Raw genomic sequence first — 18,706 nt, forward strand, 5'->3', positions numbered from 1 at the left:
GGAGCTACAAATAAGATGCACGTGCTTAATTTAGCAGAGAAAAAAACTAAAGATCATGTAAACCATAAGAAAGGAACACGGGAATTCAAGTTACACTGGAGCAATGTCGTTCAAGGACGATCAGCTAATCAGTTTACTGAGAAAGCACATCCACAACCTCCATAAGAAAGCGGTTTATGAAAACTGAAAAGTGCTTTTAAATCAGAATTAGTTCTTTGTGTGTCTGAAGTAAGTGATTATAGGGAAGGCAGAGAGAAGGAAGAGAAAAGGAGTAGGAAAGAAAGGGGAGATGGTGAATTTAGATAAAGTCATAGTCCTATATCTTAATTAGGATTCTTCTTAGCATGTGCTTTTCCTCTCTGTCTCCCTCATCTACATGTTCCTTTCTGTCCTAGTAGAGATAATTACCTTGTGTGTCTTTGTTTGTTTGTTTGATAGAACTGAAGATTGAACTCGTGGCTATGCATTTGCTGGCAGGTGCATTACCACTTGAGGAGTGTTACCAGCTCTCTTTCATTTAGTTTGTCCTTGCATCTTATCCTTTCATTCTTGCCTGGACCAGCCTTGGACAGTGATCCTCCTTCTTCTGCTTCCCATACAGTTTACAGATATTGGTCACTATGGCTGGAGTGTTTTGAAATATAAGGCTTATTAATTTTTTTGCCCTGACTTGCCTACAACTATAATCCTTCTATACAATAGTCTTAGGTATTTTGAATATCTTGCTTTATTGTACCTATACACATATTTTATCTGTATAAACTTTCTTCTAAAAACTTTATAATATATATCAGGAACCTTTCTAGGTCTTGATTTACATGCTTCATTTTCACTGTTGAATAGTAATGATGATTGGCAATTATTAAATTTGGAATGCCAGATATTGTTCCAAGTTTATTTGCTATTAGCTTACTAGAACTCTCATAGAAACCAATTTATGAAAAAGAAAATTGAGTCACTGAACATTTAAATGAGTTTTCTAAAGTCAAAATTACCCAAATTTCCCAGTTATTCTGACTTGGAGACCTAGGAGGAAAAGCACACACTGTAATCTACCAGCTCACATGCTAATGACATGCTATCTGTGATTTAACACCTCACTAAGGATACCACTTAGCTTTTCATGATTTGATATGACAAACAGCTGTAATGAAGTTATAGGTAGCTTGCATATTAAGTGGACATTGAGATACAATGGGCAAGTTTCTACAGATGACTAAATCTTTTCATAAAACTAAATGCAATGAATGTTCAGAGTCACTTAGCTTTCAGAAAAATCATGAATTTTTCTTGTAAACTATGGTAATTAACCATATGACAAACTCCCCATAATTAAAGGATAAATCAGTGGCATAAAAATAAAGCAAGCCTGCATGCTATAATTACTCTGTGCTTATAGTTTATCAAACCTCTTATAGTCAAATGCACTTTGAATGTAAGAGGTTATGTAAGAATATAATGTCTAGAAGAAACACAGAAAAGTGTCAACTTTTATGATAGCTTGGTCTAAAAATTGTCAAACCGGGGCCCATGCCTGCAGATCAACTGTAGAATAGGCTTCCACTCTCTCCTAAGGCTACCTGTTTTAAGAAATTAATGGCTCTGCCAATCAAAGAACTGGGGAGACTTTTGCCTGCAGTCTTTGCCAATATAAGCTGTAATGAAAAGCAGTATGTTTATTTTAGATATTCCTTATCCCTACAAGAGGAGTGATAGCTATCATAGGTTTCCTATAGGTGGTGGGCTTTCTATCATTCTATCTGATGAGCACAAAACCATATCTTCAGAGTTGCAAGCCTACAAGCCTGTAATGTATTTTTAGTGTCCTAGCACCTCATCCCATGATGTGTGTGTGTGTGTGTGTGTGTGTGTGTGCATTTTCTAGTTGCCAGACCAGTGTATCTTGAAAGTCAAAAAGTAGTAAGTGTTGACAGTGGGCCAAGAATTGCACAGCCCACTTTCTTGTAGATGTGAGACATGGAACACAGACAAACAGGATGCACTTTTATTTAAAAAAATCATATATCCTCAAGTAAAAGTATCTTCTTGCTTTGCAAAGTGCAAGACGAATCTATAATGCATTCTGTATGCAGATACTCAGCTTGTAGCATAAGGAATACAGGTACTTTAACTGTGAAATTCACTTTGATTTTTCTTTTATGATCCTTAAATAACTGCACAATGGGGTTTCAATTCAACATGTCAGTTTGTGAACACAAAGCATCTTTATCAATGTCACCTTTCCCATTGTTCCTCCCCTTCTCTCTCAACCCCTCCAATCCCTTCAAGTTGTCTGGTTCCATCTCCTCATATGCACATTGAATATTATGACTATGTTTGTCTACTCTTCCTCTCTACATTTGTCTGCCCCTCCTCTACTTGACCCTCCTCTACTTGACCCCTACGTACAACACATGTTTCAGGTTCCTGGTATTGTTTTCTAAAAAAAAAATGTTTATCTGTAAAGTTAGTTGTTCAGAGGAGTTATAACATTGTAATTTTCCCTTGTGACTATCATACTTCAGACAACACGTTTATTTATCTATGCCATATGACCTTGCATGTTTTCATGTATGGTTCAAATTTAGATCTATCTTCCACATATGTAAGAACACATACCTTTCTGGGCCTAACTTATTTCACATAAGATAATTTTTTCCAGGGCTACCCATTTCCCCTAAATGCATTTTTCTAAGATGACCTTTTCAGTGACAAATTCTTGCTAAGTATCACATTAGACTCAAATGAAGTAAACCAATACGTTAAAGGGGACCCTGTCCAAAGGTACATAGGAAAATCATTAGTAATTAGTTCTGGATGGCAATTACATTTGGAACTATAATAATGAATCACCTGCACAGATGTTACCTTTTCCAGGGGACTTTCTGCCCGGGGAATGCTGATCATTCGCATCTGGGCCAGACTGTCCATGTGTATGTGCTCATTTTCAGGTTGTCGTCCTTTGAAATTATTGACCACACATACAACCTAAAATATCAGAAAACAAACATACATCCTATGACTATCACCCTTTGGAGTCATTTAATAACTTGACATACAGTCATCAAGTAGTAAAAGAAAATCTTTACACATCACCGATGCAAAACTTTACATCTAGATTTATTTTGTGTAAATTTCAATAGCTATCCCAACATGGATAGGTTCCAGAGAATTCACCAGCTCAATGAATAATAACAACTTCATTATTCCCAAATTTTCATTGATGTACAGCCAATGCTCGCATCAATCCAAAAATAAAACTATAACCTTATAAAAATTCATAGCATGCTAACCTTTCCCTAATGTGGCTAACCTACAGCTTAATTTACATGCTAATTATTTCCCATTGCTTCAAGATTGTTACATTCGTCATAAACCTTCTCCAACTGGCACTCCCAAATTTAGTAATATGCCATTGATTAACCTAGCTTATTGTCCCTATATATAACTGGCACTCCAACAATAGCCAATGGGACCACTATGGAAATATAAGACCTTTTCCGTAAGGGAAATTGACCCTTTTTGCAATTAATTATCTTCCAGACTCAAAGAATCTGAACTAAAACACAAGTTTTCATAGTCTCTTCTGTGAATAAAAAGAGAGTTTTGGTATTTTTCCAAAGTATATTCTTAAAAACCTTCCCTAGCTTTCTGGTTTAGTAGGCTAAGGAGGAGAACAAAGATCAGCACTGTCACACGGACTCCAGAATTTTCTGATGCAGGTAACTCATATTTAAGAAATAATGAATTAAGCAACAAAGGGAAATTATTCACTATTATTTGTTTATAGGAACAGGTGAGTCTGGTATTGGGTTTTTCTTTGCTGGGTTTTATATTCCCCTATAAGTCAAAGTACAGATATTACTTAAATTGTACTGTAACAATCATTTTTTTAAAGAAATGGTAAATCTATAATAATACTTACATTGTATGTTTTCATAAATGCTCCATTAGGTAGTTTCTTTTTTTAAGACTTATTATTGATTCTTCCCTTCCTCTCCCTCCTTATCTCCCTTTCTTACTGCCAGACTTTTTCCTTCCCTCCCTTCGTTCCTTCCTTCCTTCCTTCTTTCTTTCCTTCTTTTTTTTCTGTCCTTATATGGGATTGAACCCAGGACCTCCTATCTAACACAAAGCAGATGCACATGAAATGCTATTTATTAGCATAATAATTATTTCTCTTGTAATTTAAATGACAAAGAAGGGATTTATCAATCATTAAAAAGTTATGCTTAAATATTTTATGTCTTGTCGGCTAATACAGTCTAGAAATGATTTACTTTTATTAAAAAATGGTAAGCAAAGTCAAGGATTTAGTTTTTTATTCTAGTCTATGTGTTCTTAGGCCAATGAGATCTTGGTTACTCAATTTGTAAGTTAAATATACAAATCTATAAAGTTAAAACACCTATTTATGATACTTTATAACAAAAAAATTACTTCCTCACAAACTACTATTTATTTCTCACCCTTTCAGAGGTCTAGAAGAATTACACATTAGAAATATGGATCAAATCCTGTTCATTGGATAGCTCGCCTTTGGCCTTATAGGATGGTAAGGGATTGCACTTGGGGAAGTGGTAAACCTACTGTCAAATGCTGCAAGTTTCCTGACCTCACAAAAGCTTTAGCAGATGTGGACTGCTCAAGAGGCAGGGTCAGAAAAAATTTGTCTAGAGAGCGAAGACTATAAATAATTTTGGTTTTATAGAATTATATCTATCAACTATTCAACTCTGCCTTTCCATGGGGAAGTAGACATCCTGTCAGTTCACAATGAGCAGGCACACTGATGTTCCAATAAACTTTCTTTACAAAAGCGGGTCGGGTTTACAAGCTGGTTGACACTGCTCAGGAGTACAAAGGACATAATCAAGAATTTTACCTGACAATTACAATAAAACAAACCAGCAGTATCATTTCTACCCCATAAAACACACTCACATGCACACACACGTACATATAGGTATTTCTTTCTCATTAGTATTATAAATTACTAGCAAGTTGAGCATATGAATAAATTGCTGATAATTCTGTAGTAAACATTTTTGAAAGAAAATAACTTTGTACACGGACATAAAGCTTGTGAGATGAAGTTATCTGATTGCACTCTGTGGGTCTTAAATTAGCATAATTATGTATTTTTCTTTTATTTGGTGCTTAGAAGTAGACATTTTAAGTTTTATTTATAATGGAGTCTTTAGAAGGATATATTGTTCCTGCTCCTTGCCTAAAATAAAACACAGGTTAATAGCACTGAAGCCTCAGAGAATTCATTTGTGAAATTTTAAGCAATCAACATATAGTAAACACTTACTAAATAGTATTAAGTAGTATTTATTAACAGTAGTTCTTCACTTTTGTTATTTAAATTCTAAGAAAATACATGATCAAATCTTCTTGGAATCATATTTAAGTAAATCATGCTTAATAAAGACATCATACTTAATAAATATTATCTGCTAAATTTCACAAGTCTGGAACTGATTTACTGTTAGTAAACTTAATAAGCAACAGCAAGACACTAGGTTTTTGACCCTTAGTCAATATGTTCTTGGTTAGCTCTCCGGGGTCTAGATTTTCTCAGTTGGAAAGAAAAGAGACTACATCATCATCATCATCAACAACATCGTTTTTGGGTGCTGGCTTGCTTTGTGCTCACAGAGAACTATGATTCATTTTTATCACTAAGCTGTTTCTTTGGCTGGCAAAGTTGTGACACATTGAAAACAGATTCATAACTAAATTCAAGACTTGCTCTTGTCCTGAACTACCCTGTAGATCTTCTCAGGGAGGATCTTCTCCTCTCCCCTCCTCCTAATCCTTCGTCCCCCGCCGCCCCCCTTCCAATTCCCTTCCCTGTGTAGCCTTACAAGGCTTCATTTTTTTTTTTTACCCCTCCTGAGTTCAACCACTCACTTCGATTTTACTTTGTGAAAACCTCTATTTCTTCCATCTGCTTTAGTCTTCGTCTACCAATGTCTCCTAAAGGAGAACCAGCCACCACCTCTTGCTTGGATTCCTATGTAGCTTGCTAAATTGTCCCCTGAGAAGCAATATGACCCTTATCAACTATGGTCCATGGTGATGTGACAGTAGCCTTTCCTAAGGCAAGCTGCTTGTGTCTTCCTATTAAAACCATGTTGCAGCTTGGCTTTCCATTCCTTACAGTGTTGAATGCCAGTCCACCCTTGTAACATTCTTTCTTTTAGTATTCCTGACACTGTTTGTTCTGTTCCACTTTGGAGACTCTTATGTCAGGTCCACCATCTTAGATGTCATATGTAACTTGGTCTTGCTGAATCATGGCATACAAGAGAATTCTCTGAGCCCTCGGGTAGGATAACTTGGTTTGGGGGTACTGTTTTGCTTTGTGCTCACAGAGAACTATGATTCCTTTGATCAGAGCCCCTATCTCAATTGGAAATTATATATTCGTTTTAGCAATTCTTGGCTGATGTATGCTTCCTGTATGACGTTGTCCTCCCCAAAGTGGGGGAATTTGCTCATCACTGCATTTCCAGTGCTGCAGTAAATGAAAAGATTAACAAATGAGCATACATTCAGGCCTGATATGCTCAAGTTTTCTGATGCATATATAGATACATACATATAAATCTTAAAATTAACTTCCTTTGAAGCATCCTGTTTTCATATTAGCACCTTCCATGTGCATAATTCTACTCTCTCCTACAAAAATGATATTAATATGGGTGAGAAGGTTGAAGGGTGACACTGATCAAGATGCGTGGTATTCAAAAACTGCTTTGTTGAATGGCAACTCTTTGGTACAAGTACTTAATGATATAAAAATGTGTGTAATTGAAAAAATGGTACGAATGAATCATTACTATCTAATAGTGGTGATAACTGAGTTCATTTGTGTTTGCTTTTCCTCTTCCCTTATGGCAAAGAACTATCATCATTGTCTGGGATAAGTTGATGACCCTTGGGGTCAAGCAGGTCTCATTAGTTTTAATTTTAGGACCTTAAATTTAGGACCTTTTCACAAAAAGTACACTGGAAGTCAATACCGAAGGCCTCACTTTTTTTTTTAATCCACAGAATGAAGACAACATATCTCCATGACAAAGATCATAGGAATAATGAACTATTGTTATCATTATACAAGATAACATGACAAGTTCATGCTGTTGTGGCTTAATAAACTTCAACTATTCTGTTTGGCGAAGCCAGATTTTAGATGTGCAAAGAATTTGAATCTAGTTGTCCAATGTGCTGTGCCTGAGGCCCATTGCTTTCTTGTACCCAGCACTGGGCTGCACTTGCTACACGCAAGACTTGAACCGTGGGAAATAAATAAAATAAATCTGCATTCATCTTTCAAATACTTCCTGAGCATTTCCCATCTCCCAGATGCTGCTCTGGGGACTAGGGATCCACACCAAACAAGACAACAGGAAATCTTCTGCAGGAAAACCTTACATTCTAATTCGATTGTGAACAAAAAGGCAAAACTAAAAATGGTAGATGTCGTGTAGGAATGGCTGAGAGAGGAGATGGAGAAAAGTAAAGGAGTGAATGAGGACTAGTTTCCTCCTAGGGGTGAGACAGTGACTGCTTTAAACACAGCTCAGGGGAAGTCTTCCTATTTGAGGAATAATACCTGATGCATGCCAAGTGGAGGGTTACACAACCAGCAAATGGCAAAGCACGATGCTGACAAGTTTGCTGTTGTCATTTTTCCCCTCACTCTCATCTTATTTTATTTTCTAAAATACACAAGAGGAAGGGCATTCCCACTAAAACAAATGTGTAGGATAGCCAGGGCTGGTTTGTGAGGGAGAAGGAAGCTTTGATTGTACACAGTGTGCAGGATTAGGAAGAAGGGAAATTGAGGTTTGCTAGTGAGAGAGTTACCAGATCATCGAGGGCCCTAACAAGGCAAAGAAACATCTGGATCAGCTGTACCAGAAACAAGGTTTTGTAACAATCTCCAAGTAGGCAGGTTCTGGTTAGAAAAAAAGCCAGGAAAGGGAAGAATTCTATTTATCTTTATTTTTGGTAGTGGAAATGAGCTAGACGAGTCAGTAGTAGTGGGAAACAAACTAGGAGAGACTGAGTCAAAAGCAAATGCTAGCAATGGCATCTGGGTGAGGGGAGAAGGGGTCTATCCATGACACAGAGACCTAGAGTTGGTTAGTGTTTGTTTTACTGTGGACTCATTTTAGAATCCCGCATAGGCCGCACAATTATTGGAAACACCCCAAGATGCTGCAAACCAGAGGTGCAGTGGTGCCTAAAATAAATGAAGTGCTGAGCTGTCCAAATGAGAAAACTGGGAGTCATAGATTTGTCTCTTCATCCCATCGGTCCCACATCTAGCTTCAACCACTCCAGTTTCTCAGCCCTTCTGAGGACCAGTCCCACACACTGTGCCACCGTGGACCAATTTAAACCATTTTATTTCCTTGCTTCTGAAGTTTGATTTTCCAACCAACATATTTTCAAAGCAAGGAAAAAAAATCCCACAGGGTAACAAAAGAGAAAATGAAGAAACAAACTACCACGGATGGAATTTATTTCAGTGCTTCACAAAATCCTTCATGAACTCACAGTTGTCCTAAGGTAGGCTGTGGTGGTTCTCACTTAAACAGACAGAGAGTGAGGCTCAGAAAGGTTGAGTGGAGCCAAGCATCCTAGCTACTCAGGAGGCTGAAATCTGATGATCACGGTTCAAAGCCAGCCCGGGCAGGAAAGTCCGTGAGACTCTTATCTCCAATAAACCACTAGAAAACTCTTGAGGTGAAAAGCTGAGGGACAGTGCCCAGGCCCAGAGTTCAAGCCCCATGACTGACAAAAACAATAAAAAATAACAGAAAGGTTGAGTGGACTCTCTTGCACACAGCCAGTTGATGAAGAAATTCGATTCAAATAGGCTGCTTTTGTTCTTGTTCACTTGTTTCTGCCCTCATCAAAGTCGGACAGTGGAGTCTGGTTCACTGCTACTTTAATATCATGACATGAAAACGATCCGGCATATATCCATGTCCCCTTCCATCCTGTCCCTCTTGTCATTTGTGTTCAAGAAGTGGTATGCTCCCAGGAGGCTACTCTTTCTCATGCACAAACCATAACCCAGATCCAAGTAGGATCACCATGTATGCTGATTTTATGAAATATTTCTTACTGCCTTTGTATACTGTGCTCTTCGTTCTTCATTCCTTAGACTGAACCTAGACCTGTCTCTGTGCTAAGCTTTTCAAGTTGTTATATCTCCCCCCTTTCCTGCCCCTAATTCTAATAGGGTTTATCTCTCATTGGAGGTCATGGTACTTCTGTTTTTACTTGTCATCTTCTGTGAACTTTTGTCTGTTTTTCCCACCTGACTCTGATATAGTTAAGCACATAGACTAGACTTCTTAGCACTAAGTACTGAGACTGGCATAGAGTAAGGACCAATAAATGTTTATCTCACCATATTAGACAGGGAGGAGACATTTAAGGGAGTGATCGATTTATATGGAGTAGAAAGGGAATGACGATAACTCAGAGGAGGCAGGGTACAGGACAGCACCACATCTGCCCCACATCCTGCCCTATATTGTCATGGAGATCACAGTAGATTATTATCTGATGGTCCCCAGTTATGAACCCAATGGGGTCATTCCCAACTCTACCCCCAAACTCTTCCTTTGGGGACATTGCTTTCCATCTCCCCTGACATAAATCATTCTTGTTGGGTCTCCAAACCAAACTGCATGTATGTCCCACTGGAACCAGAGCATGCATATCCGAGTTTCCTCACATATTTGTTTCTAAGCACAGTAACTGGTAGTGGTGGATGCTCATAAACAATTGGGAATCAACACTTACAACCACATTTAGTTTATTACTTGGCTAAACCATTATTTTCACATGACCTTTTGTGTGTGGCAATGCTTAAGGAGAAATGTTGAAAAGTTTAGAGAGGGTCTTAATGCCTCACGAGTCCATGGTCCAGCAAATCGCCAACAAAGTGAATCTCCAGACGGAGTAACAACTGCGGAAAAGTGACCCCAGGGTTCTGGTTTGGCCTTGTTGGGCTCTATTATGTTCTCTGGAAGTACAGAAAAGATACAGCTGCCACCAGGCCAATAGGAAGGCTGATAAGAAAACCAGGCCAGATGTTTTGAACCTGGAAAGCTGAAACACAGCTGCGTCTTACAGTGTTGGGAAATTCTGATTGCTAGTATGCACTTTGGCTGGCTTATAATTATTTTCATTTTGTTAATTCATTTTAGTCATGGTGAATGAAAGAACAAGTTTTGATATAAGCCTGGGACCTTGTTTGCATGAGACTGGAAGTCATCTCAAAGAAAGAGGGATATCAAGTCAGTAAGTTTGGCCCAAGTTCGTTTCTATACTTAGGTGATAAAATGTGGCCTAGAGTGACTGACTGCAAAGATGATGAGCAAACTGTTACCAAAAAGCTGAATCCCAGCGATTCACAGCGCTCAATCTCCAGCCAATCAGAATAACAGCTGCCAAAGCATATCCATATATGGCAAATGCTAACTGCAACCAATCAGGACATTCCTTTATGTTAACTTCCTTTCCTCTAACTATAAATGAAACCCACACATATGGTAGGGTTAGGCAATCCCAAACAACTCTGACAGAACTTGAGTGGTTCTAGATCCTGATTTTGTTCTCAGTCTGTCTCTGTCTCTCTTTCTCAAATAAACTGTTCAATTTATCTCCTCTCAGACGTACCTTTTTGTAGGTAGTGGTGGGATTGGAATTCAGGGCACTGTGCTTGCTAGGCAAGTTGTCTGTCACTTGAGCCAGGCTCCCAGCACATTTGTGCTTTACTTTCCAGAGAGGAACTTGCATTTTGCCCAGGGGCTGACTTCCCACAGCTGGGATTTCAGATAAGCACCATGGCTAGCTTATTTGTCAAAATTGTGGTCTCACTAATTTTTTTTGCCAGGCTGTCCTGAACCCACAAATCCCCCCCTCTTTCTATCAAAAGTCTCTCTCTCTTCCTTTCTCCCATCCCTGCCCTTCCCACTTTCTTTTCCCTCTTCCCCTTCCTCTCCTATCTCCCCCTCCCTTTCCCCCTTGCCCTCTTCTTGAAATACTGGAGACTGATTTCAGGTCCCAGCTTGTTAGACATTGAGCCATATCTGTAACCCCTCTTGGAGTTGGTCTTTTATGTTTGAGCAAGCCCTGAGGGTTTTCCTACTGTGTTTCCCCATTTTGCTAGGAATGGCAAGTGTGCACCCAGCTACTGTCCTTACAGTTGGTCATTAATTGAGATAGTGTCTCAAAAACTTCTTTTTCCCACAACTGGCCCCCAATAACAATCCTTTCAGCCTCCCAAGTAGCTAGGATTATAGGTTTTTAACGACCACACTTGGCCATATTTTTAGCTTATTTGTTGTTTTTGTTTTTGCCAGTCCTGGGGTTTGAACTCAGGACCTGGGCACTGTCCCTGAGTCTTTTTGTGCTTACAGTTAACACTCTACCACTTGAATCACACTGACACTTCCAGCCTTTTCTGGGTAGTTTTTTTGAGATAAGAGTCTCACAAGGACTTTTCTACCTGGGCTGGCTTTGAACCATGATCCTAAGATCTCATGCAGGCATGAACCCCTGGTGCCTGGCCTTTTTTAAACTGTTTAAACAGAGGTTTAGGCTTAATTCTCCCAGTGATCTTGAGAATCAGAATGGTGATATTACAAAGAAAATTAAGCACAGGATGTGGATTAGAGATGAGGTCATGGTCAACACTGCCACAGGAGAGTCTGGAAAATACAATCTGTTCCAAATGCCACATATGCGAATGTCCTGAAACTGTTGTCAATTGAGTGGAAAAGCTCACAAATGGTTTGTTTTTTGCTTACTAGTTATTAGAAACTACCAAAAGGTGAATGAGGAATACAGTTAGAGCAAGAGCAACTCAGTGTGATCAAACAGGAAGTTGCTTTTTAATTTATAGTGTTTTAATGCAAAAATGTCTTTTGTTGCTTTTTTATTTTGCTGGTACTGAGGACTGAGCTCAGGGCCTTGAACTTCACTGCTTTACCATTTGAGCCATGTCCTAAGTCCTTTTGCTTTTTCAGTTGGTCTCTCAGTACCTTTGCCAAAGTAGGTCTCTGACATCAATCTTCTTATCTCTCTTTCCCAAGTAGCTAGTATGATAGACATGTACCACCACACATACCTGGCTTATTTTTTAAATGGAGCCGTGTTAATTTTTGCCCGGGCTGGTCTCAAACTGTGATCCTCCTGTCTTTGTTTCCTGAGTAGTGAGGATTCTAGGTATGTGAATAAGTGAACTTATTTATAAAATAGTCTTGAGTTATGCTCTAGACATTTTATCCTTTTGGCAAAATGCCATATACTTGCACTTACGATGGACTGATGTACTTTAAAGTCAGAATGCAGTACAGTTTTTAGTATCAGAACCTCTGAGATAGTCCAAGGAAGTCTGAGGATGTGGGGGCGGAAGGCTGGCTTACTTCCCTGGAAGTCACTGTGGATGCTCATCACAGTGTGGTGGTAAAGCTGAAAGGGATAGTGCTGTCTTGGAAACTATGGAGAACTCTTGGCTACACGTGAGTCACAGGTGAGCACTGTCGTGAGAATCCTGAAGCACACAGGAGGAAGAAGCTAAGATGCTTCGAGTTGCTTTAGATAACTCCAGAAAAAAAATTAAGTACTGAGAAGATCTTAAATAAATCCAAACAAGCTAATCATTAATATCATCCAGGGAGGACCAGTTTTAGACTAGTTCTATTTTATCTGACCCTGTTAGTCACCTTTAAATACAGATTTTGTCCCCCAAACTGATTTTAGGCAGATTGAATAGAAGGGGAGGGAGAAAAGATTGACTTAAAATACACAGATTATCTTTTGGTGTATCACATTCACACAAACTCAGTGCTTCACCATTGCTTCTTAAAGGTGGTTATTCAGTTTCACTAAACAGCCTCAGATCACTAAGACAAATCTGTACTTACCAGAAATACTGCTATGGATATGCCAACGAGAAAACCTGCAATCACATCTGACCAGTGGTTCCGGTACTCAGCTACTCTGTTGAGTCCAGTAAGAAAAGCCAAGCACATTAGTCCTAGGCAGAGAACTGGCTTAGCAAGTCTGGTTCCTTTGGCTTTGATGGTATTGGTAATGTACATCTGAAATAATAAATAAAAATAAGACATTTCATGAGAACATAACCTTAATATACACACGTGATATATTATTTTGATGTGAACAAAGTTATATTGGCTATATAGATGCCTAGATAGCTCAAATCATTTGCTACAGTTTATGAATTATTTAAAAACACACATGTGTGTATGCACACGCACACGCACATGTGTGCATGTGCACAGTAATACTGGGGCTTCAACTTAGGGTCTGTGTGTTGTCCCTGAGCCTTTTTTACTCAAGTCAGGCTATCTACCACTTGAGCCACAGCTCTACTGCTGTTTTATTTTGGTGGTTAATTGGAGATAAGAGTTTCACATCCTTTCCTGCCCAGGCTGGCTTTGAATCTCAATCCTCAAATCTCAACCTCTTGAGTAGCTAGCATCATGGCCATGAGCCACCAGCACACAGCTGAAAGTAAAATTTAAAGAGTAGCAATTACAATTTCAAGAGTAGCATTTTTACTTACCTGACAGCTATTTCTTACTAATGGCTCGTTCTTAGGTGACATTATTAATCATCTAAGCACACAAAGCACAAATACTCCAAATGTCCTTGTTTGTTACCTCTTGTTGTATCTACTACATTTGTACATTAAATCAGTTCAGCAATACAATAAGAAGGGGGAAATTGATCATTTAATGTTTGACTTTCATCCTACCATATTCAGAAGATGTATACTTGAGAAGGCAAGAATTGTGAATCTAGTAGATACATTAAAAGAGTAGGTTTCCAATAATTAACCATTTCTTTGAAGAAACGATTTAATGTTTGATGCAACACCAAGGTTTGTGTTAATATTGTGACCAGAAATTGTGGAAATAATTTGTTTACATCTAACAGCAAAATACAATAAAGAAAACATGTAAACTAAAACACAGCAATGACCAGACATCTCCATTGTATCATTTTCCTATATGCTAATGAAGAGCATATTGTGTCATCTGAGTGAACCAATGCTCAGGACTAATCCTGAGCCCATGACCAACCTGTCATATTACTCTGTAAGTAGCTCTGTAAGTAAGAACTTTGCAGTTCTGTTAACTGCCAGAAGTTGTATGAATATTTAAAGAGTTCTAATGATACAAGTCTCTTTTCTCTAGCCAAGGTCTAGCCCTTGGTAATCTATCCCAGATCCCAATACTATTCTGGCAGAAAAAGAGATCCATCTTAGCCTTGACCTTTGGAGCTGGATCTGAGTATCATAATCCTGTTCTCAGGAGGGCTTACTAATTTCAGTGACAGAAAAGAAGCACACAAGAGGAGGAGAGAGAAAGAGATGAGAAAGACAAAAGGATGTTCTTCCTGTTCTGACAGCATGCATTAAAGAACTCTGTCCACAGCGATAAATAATGTAGCGGGGATACCAGGCCACGACCAAGGATTTAACTAATAGCAGAACTCTTTTTCTCGCTGTTGTATATGGACAAAGAGAGGCTCTGAGATTCTCTTAGGATTATTTTTCACACAGCTATAAGCTGGTTGATGATTCCTGACCTTTTCAGTCCTTCTCATCTGTTGAAATTCTAAAGATAGTCTAGCTTTATAAAGACCAAATAAAGATGGGCTAATTGAGTAATAGAAATACCATTAATATTAATTATAGCTATCATTTGGTACATAATTACTGTTCAGGGAACTGTTTTAACCAGTTTACATTATCTCATTAACTCTTCAAGATCCTCAGTTAATGGCAGATTCTGACTGGAGAGGAAATGATAGAATTTCCAGGATTATGAGTTTCAAAATTAATGGGATTTTCAAGAATCACAGATTTAAAATTAAGGCCAATCAGAGGCGTGCATAAAAAATAATACATGCATTTCCTTGGAATACAATCAGTATGAAGGTAATGAAACAAAATTAAGGGAATTTTCACTTGTGCTTGGCAGCAACTTAGTACTTCATGACTGTGAGTGGCTTTGAACCAGTCTAATTGTATCTGTTCTTGCTAATTTGTATAAATAATGATGGCATAATAACCTATTAAGCAAGTTGGATACAGGACAGGAATGGATAATTTATGTTTTCTGGGTTTTTTAATTCACTTATGAAACCATTTGGATTAACCAGATGTAAAAATCTCGTTCAACACATCACAAAGAGAAAGATGGCATGATCTGAGCAAGACAGCATTCACTCAGTCTTCCAGGGCCTGTGGTTACTGAGGCCCTTATAGGGGGCCAAGGCATTCTACCACATTATCAGTCTTTATTTGCACATCCACAAATACCTATAGTAAGATGCAGGAAGCCCAAAGTTGATCATTTGTATATTCCTCTACATTTTTCTCTTTCTCACACACACACACACACACACACACACACACACACACACACACACATATAATTCATACATCTGTGAAGGTCTTTCCTTATTTGTTTGCTTGTATTAACATAGAGTCATAAAACCCAAATTTGTGATGTGATTTCTTTGTCCTCTTTGTTACAATAAACATCTATCTTGTGGGTATAATTGAGCAGCCATGCTATTTATAAAAGAAGACTGACTACTATTAAAAATAAATTTCCCAAAACACACATATTTGTGAAACACCTACTATGTGCCAGAGGCTGTGTTAAGTTTCTTCAAGGAGGAGGTATCCAGGGTTCGATGCTGAAGGCTGAGCAAGGGCACAGGCAGCAAGGTCAACAAATAACATCCCTGCTTATGTGTTCTGAAAAAACCCCACCCCCTGCTATTTTCTCTCAGAACACTTACATGATGCATGCTATGCACAGTTACTGCTTGTTTTACTTTTAATCTTCACTTCAGTAAGGGCACAGAAGGCATGCCTGAGCCTTTCACTGTCAACTCTCTGCTTGACACTTTGCCTGACAGGCAGAAAGCACTCAATAAAGAACAAATAAAGGGGACATGCAAAAATACAAGGGAAACATCACGGAGTAAAATTTTCTTTTTAACTCTTGATCCATGCATTCTAGTAAAGTGAACTCAGAGTGAATAGATCAGTGACACTAATCTCTTCACTCTACTAGACTATTCCATTCAGATGGGACCTGTTTACTGACTGGTCTCTCTGAAATCCACAGAAGGCTTATCACACAGTAGGCAGGCAAAAATGATTGACTGAAAGAAGCATGAATGGCATGGTTGTCTCCAAGGAAAGTCTTACGATTTGAAAGTGCTTCTCATTATTTAAAAGCATCTTGTTTCACTGTTTCCAGTGTCCTGCATCTTGTGCATACATTTTTCTAATTTGGGGAGGGGAAGGGAAATAACATAATGCTGAAATAAGGATACAGGTTGACCCATTGTAGCAATGAGTTGTACAAGACACTATGTTGAAAACCAACGGCGGGGGAGGTGGGTGCGGGGTGGGATGGAGGAGTTGGGGATATGGGCAGGAAGGGATGGTAGGGGGCAAAGGAGGAGGTAACAATGATCGATAGGAAATGTACTCACTACCTTACTCTTGTAACTATAGCCCCCTCAGTATGGTATCTGTACAATTAATATATATATATATATATATATTTAATTAAAAGACTAATAAAGAAGACAAAATTTAATCGCCTCCAAAAAAAAAAAGTGTCTTGCACATGAATTAGCTTATTCCTTATTTTCTTTTCACTTCCTTGTCTGTCTTATTTTCCCAGAAGCATGCCTGCTCCAGGGTAGCACTTGTGATAGGAAAGGTAAGCCCCATGAAAGTGTCCACACACTACCTTGGATGCCTGTAACTTCCTGTAGATATGTTGCCTTATCTAATGAGTGGAGAACCAAGTAGAGAACCAATCCAAGTGGAGAACCTGCCTGGTTGTAATCAGAGACTGAGATTTGGGGACACACCACTCTCTACCTTTAAGTGGTAGAAGGAAGCAACGCAGCCTCTAGAAGCAGAAAGCACAAAGACTTGCCCTAAGGTTTCCTGAGGTTTGCAGACGAATGGCAACGTGGTGTTAGTACAGTGAGAATCTTGTTGGAGTTCTGACCTACAGAACTTTATGATAATGCATGTATGTTATTTTAGGTCACCAAGTTTGGAGTAATTTCCCCTAGTTTCAAAAGGAAGCTGATGTACCCAATCAATATCTGCTCATACAATGTTCTCAGTTAAAACTATATACTTAATTGATATCTGTTTAATGTATGGAAGAATTAATGCACAAGAATATATATTTTTTAGTACATTTCTTTTTTTTTCTGCTTATGTGGTGCTGAGGAATCAAACCCAGGGCCTTAAGCATGCAAGGCGAGCGCTCTACCACTGAGCCAACTTCCCAGCCCCGAGAATATATTTTTTAAATGTCTTGCTAGAAGGGAAAGAGAATTGTTACATAGTAATTGCAATATCTTTACTTCAGCACTTGAAAAAAAAATCTGGGTTTGAGTCCCACCTCTACCGTTTACTCAGGATGGGTTTTTCAACCTATCTAAACTTTGTGTGTCAAATGCAAATGTTAAATACCACACAGTATTATAGAGATTAAATACTATAACACAAATACAGCATTTAAAATACTTAGCACAGAGTTTAGCCTATAGTGAATCCTCAGATGTCAGATCCAAACCAGAAACGATGAGAGGACCAGGACCTTGGTGTTGGGCCAGTGGCTGGCTGAAGTGTATGTCTCTGCCTACTCACATTCTGTAAGGACCTTTAATCTCCATGATCCTAAAGCCAAGAAATTGAATTTATCTCTCCTAAAAAATAAATAGGTTCAATACTAATGTATTGTTTTTTAATCCTTTCAACATAATCTAGTTGCATGCAGACATGCATCCCCTGACAATAATAAAACACACACTCCCTATGTAATGACTATACTACATTCTACTAAATGACTATTACTACATTTTCATTTTACCAGTAATAATGTTGAAACTCAGAGATGTGGAGTAATTTGTCTTCGGTTATGAATTGGGTGTAGATTCTCCTTGTGTCAAAATTCTTAAACATCTAACACACAAAATGGTTGGCTAAATTTGATGAAATAAAAAAATTCAAAAAGGATCAGTTGTGATAACTAGACACTAGAAAGACATAGACTATTCTTTTTTGTTGTTGTTGGTGGTGGTGATATTGTGGTTTAAACTTAGAGCCTTGCTCTTGCTAACCAGTCACTCTACCACTCAAGCCATGCCTATAGCCCTGAACCTGAGAAAAAGTAGACCATGACAGTGTAACTCAGAAAATTCAAAACACAGTACATAACAATATTATGTTACAGGATGTGGTTTATTAATAAATATGTTATAGATGAATGTGTTCTGACAAAGTATGGATGGCTGAAAAACTTATTCGGTACCCAACTCCAACCAATGCAAAAAATAGAAATAATCAAGTATTAAAGAAAGGACAGAGTGCCGGGCGCTGGTGGCTCACGCCTGTAATCCTAGTTACTCAGGAGGCTGAGATCTGAGGATCGTGGTTCAAAGCCAGCCCGGGCAGGAGAGACTGTGAGACTCCTATCTCCAATAAACCACCAGAAAACCGGAAGTGGCATTGTAGCTCAAGTGGTAGAGCGCTCGCCTTGAGCTGAAGAGCTGAGGGACAGCGCCCAGGCCCAGAGTTCAAGCC

The 18,706-nt window shown here is 38.6% G+C and overlaps 1 protein-coding gene across 2 annotated transcripts in view; it reads right to left on the bottom strand.

Moving 5' to 3' along the window:
- LOC106000799 (lipid phosphate phosphatase-related protein type 5) overlaps window positions 1–18,706 on the bottom strand; it is a 127,025-nt gene that overhangs the window by 20,984 nt on the left and 87,335 nt on the right. Inside the window, exons 4-5 of one of the 2 annotated variants that reach the window (XM_013036034.1) lie at window positions 12,969–13,145; window positions 2,869–2,988 (exon numbers count right to left, since the gene is read on the bottom strand). In XM_013036034.1, coding sequence (XP_012891488.1) covers window positions 2,869–2,988; window positions 12,969–13,145 — 297 coding nt within the window. Of the gene's footprint in view, window positions 1–2,853; window positions 2,989–12,968; window positions 13,146–18,706 lie in introns of both variants that reach the window. The other variant, XM_013036033.1, reaches the window with a different exon arrangement.

This window comes from Dipodomys ordii, unplaced genomic scaffold (genome assembly GCF_000151885.1).
Source record: "Dipodomys ordii isolate 6190 unplaced genomic scaffold, Dord_2.0 Scaffold242, whole genome shotgun sequence".
Taxonomy (NCBI): Eukaryota; Metazoa; Chordata; class Mammalia; order Rodentia; family Heteromyidae; genus Dipodomys; species Dipodomys ordii.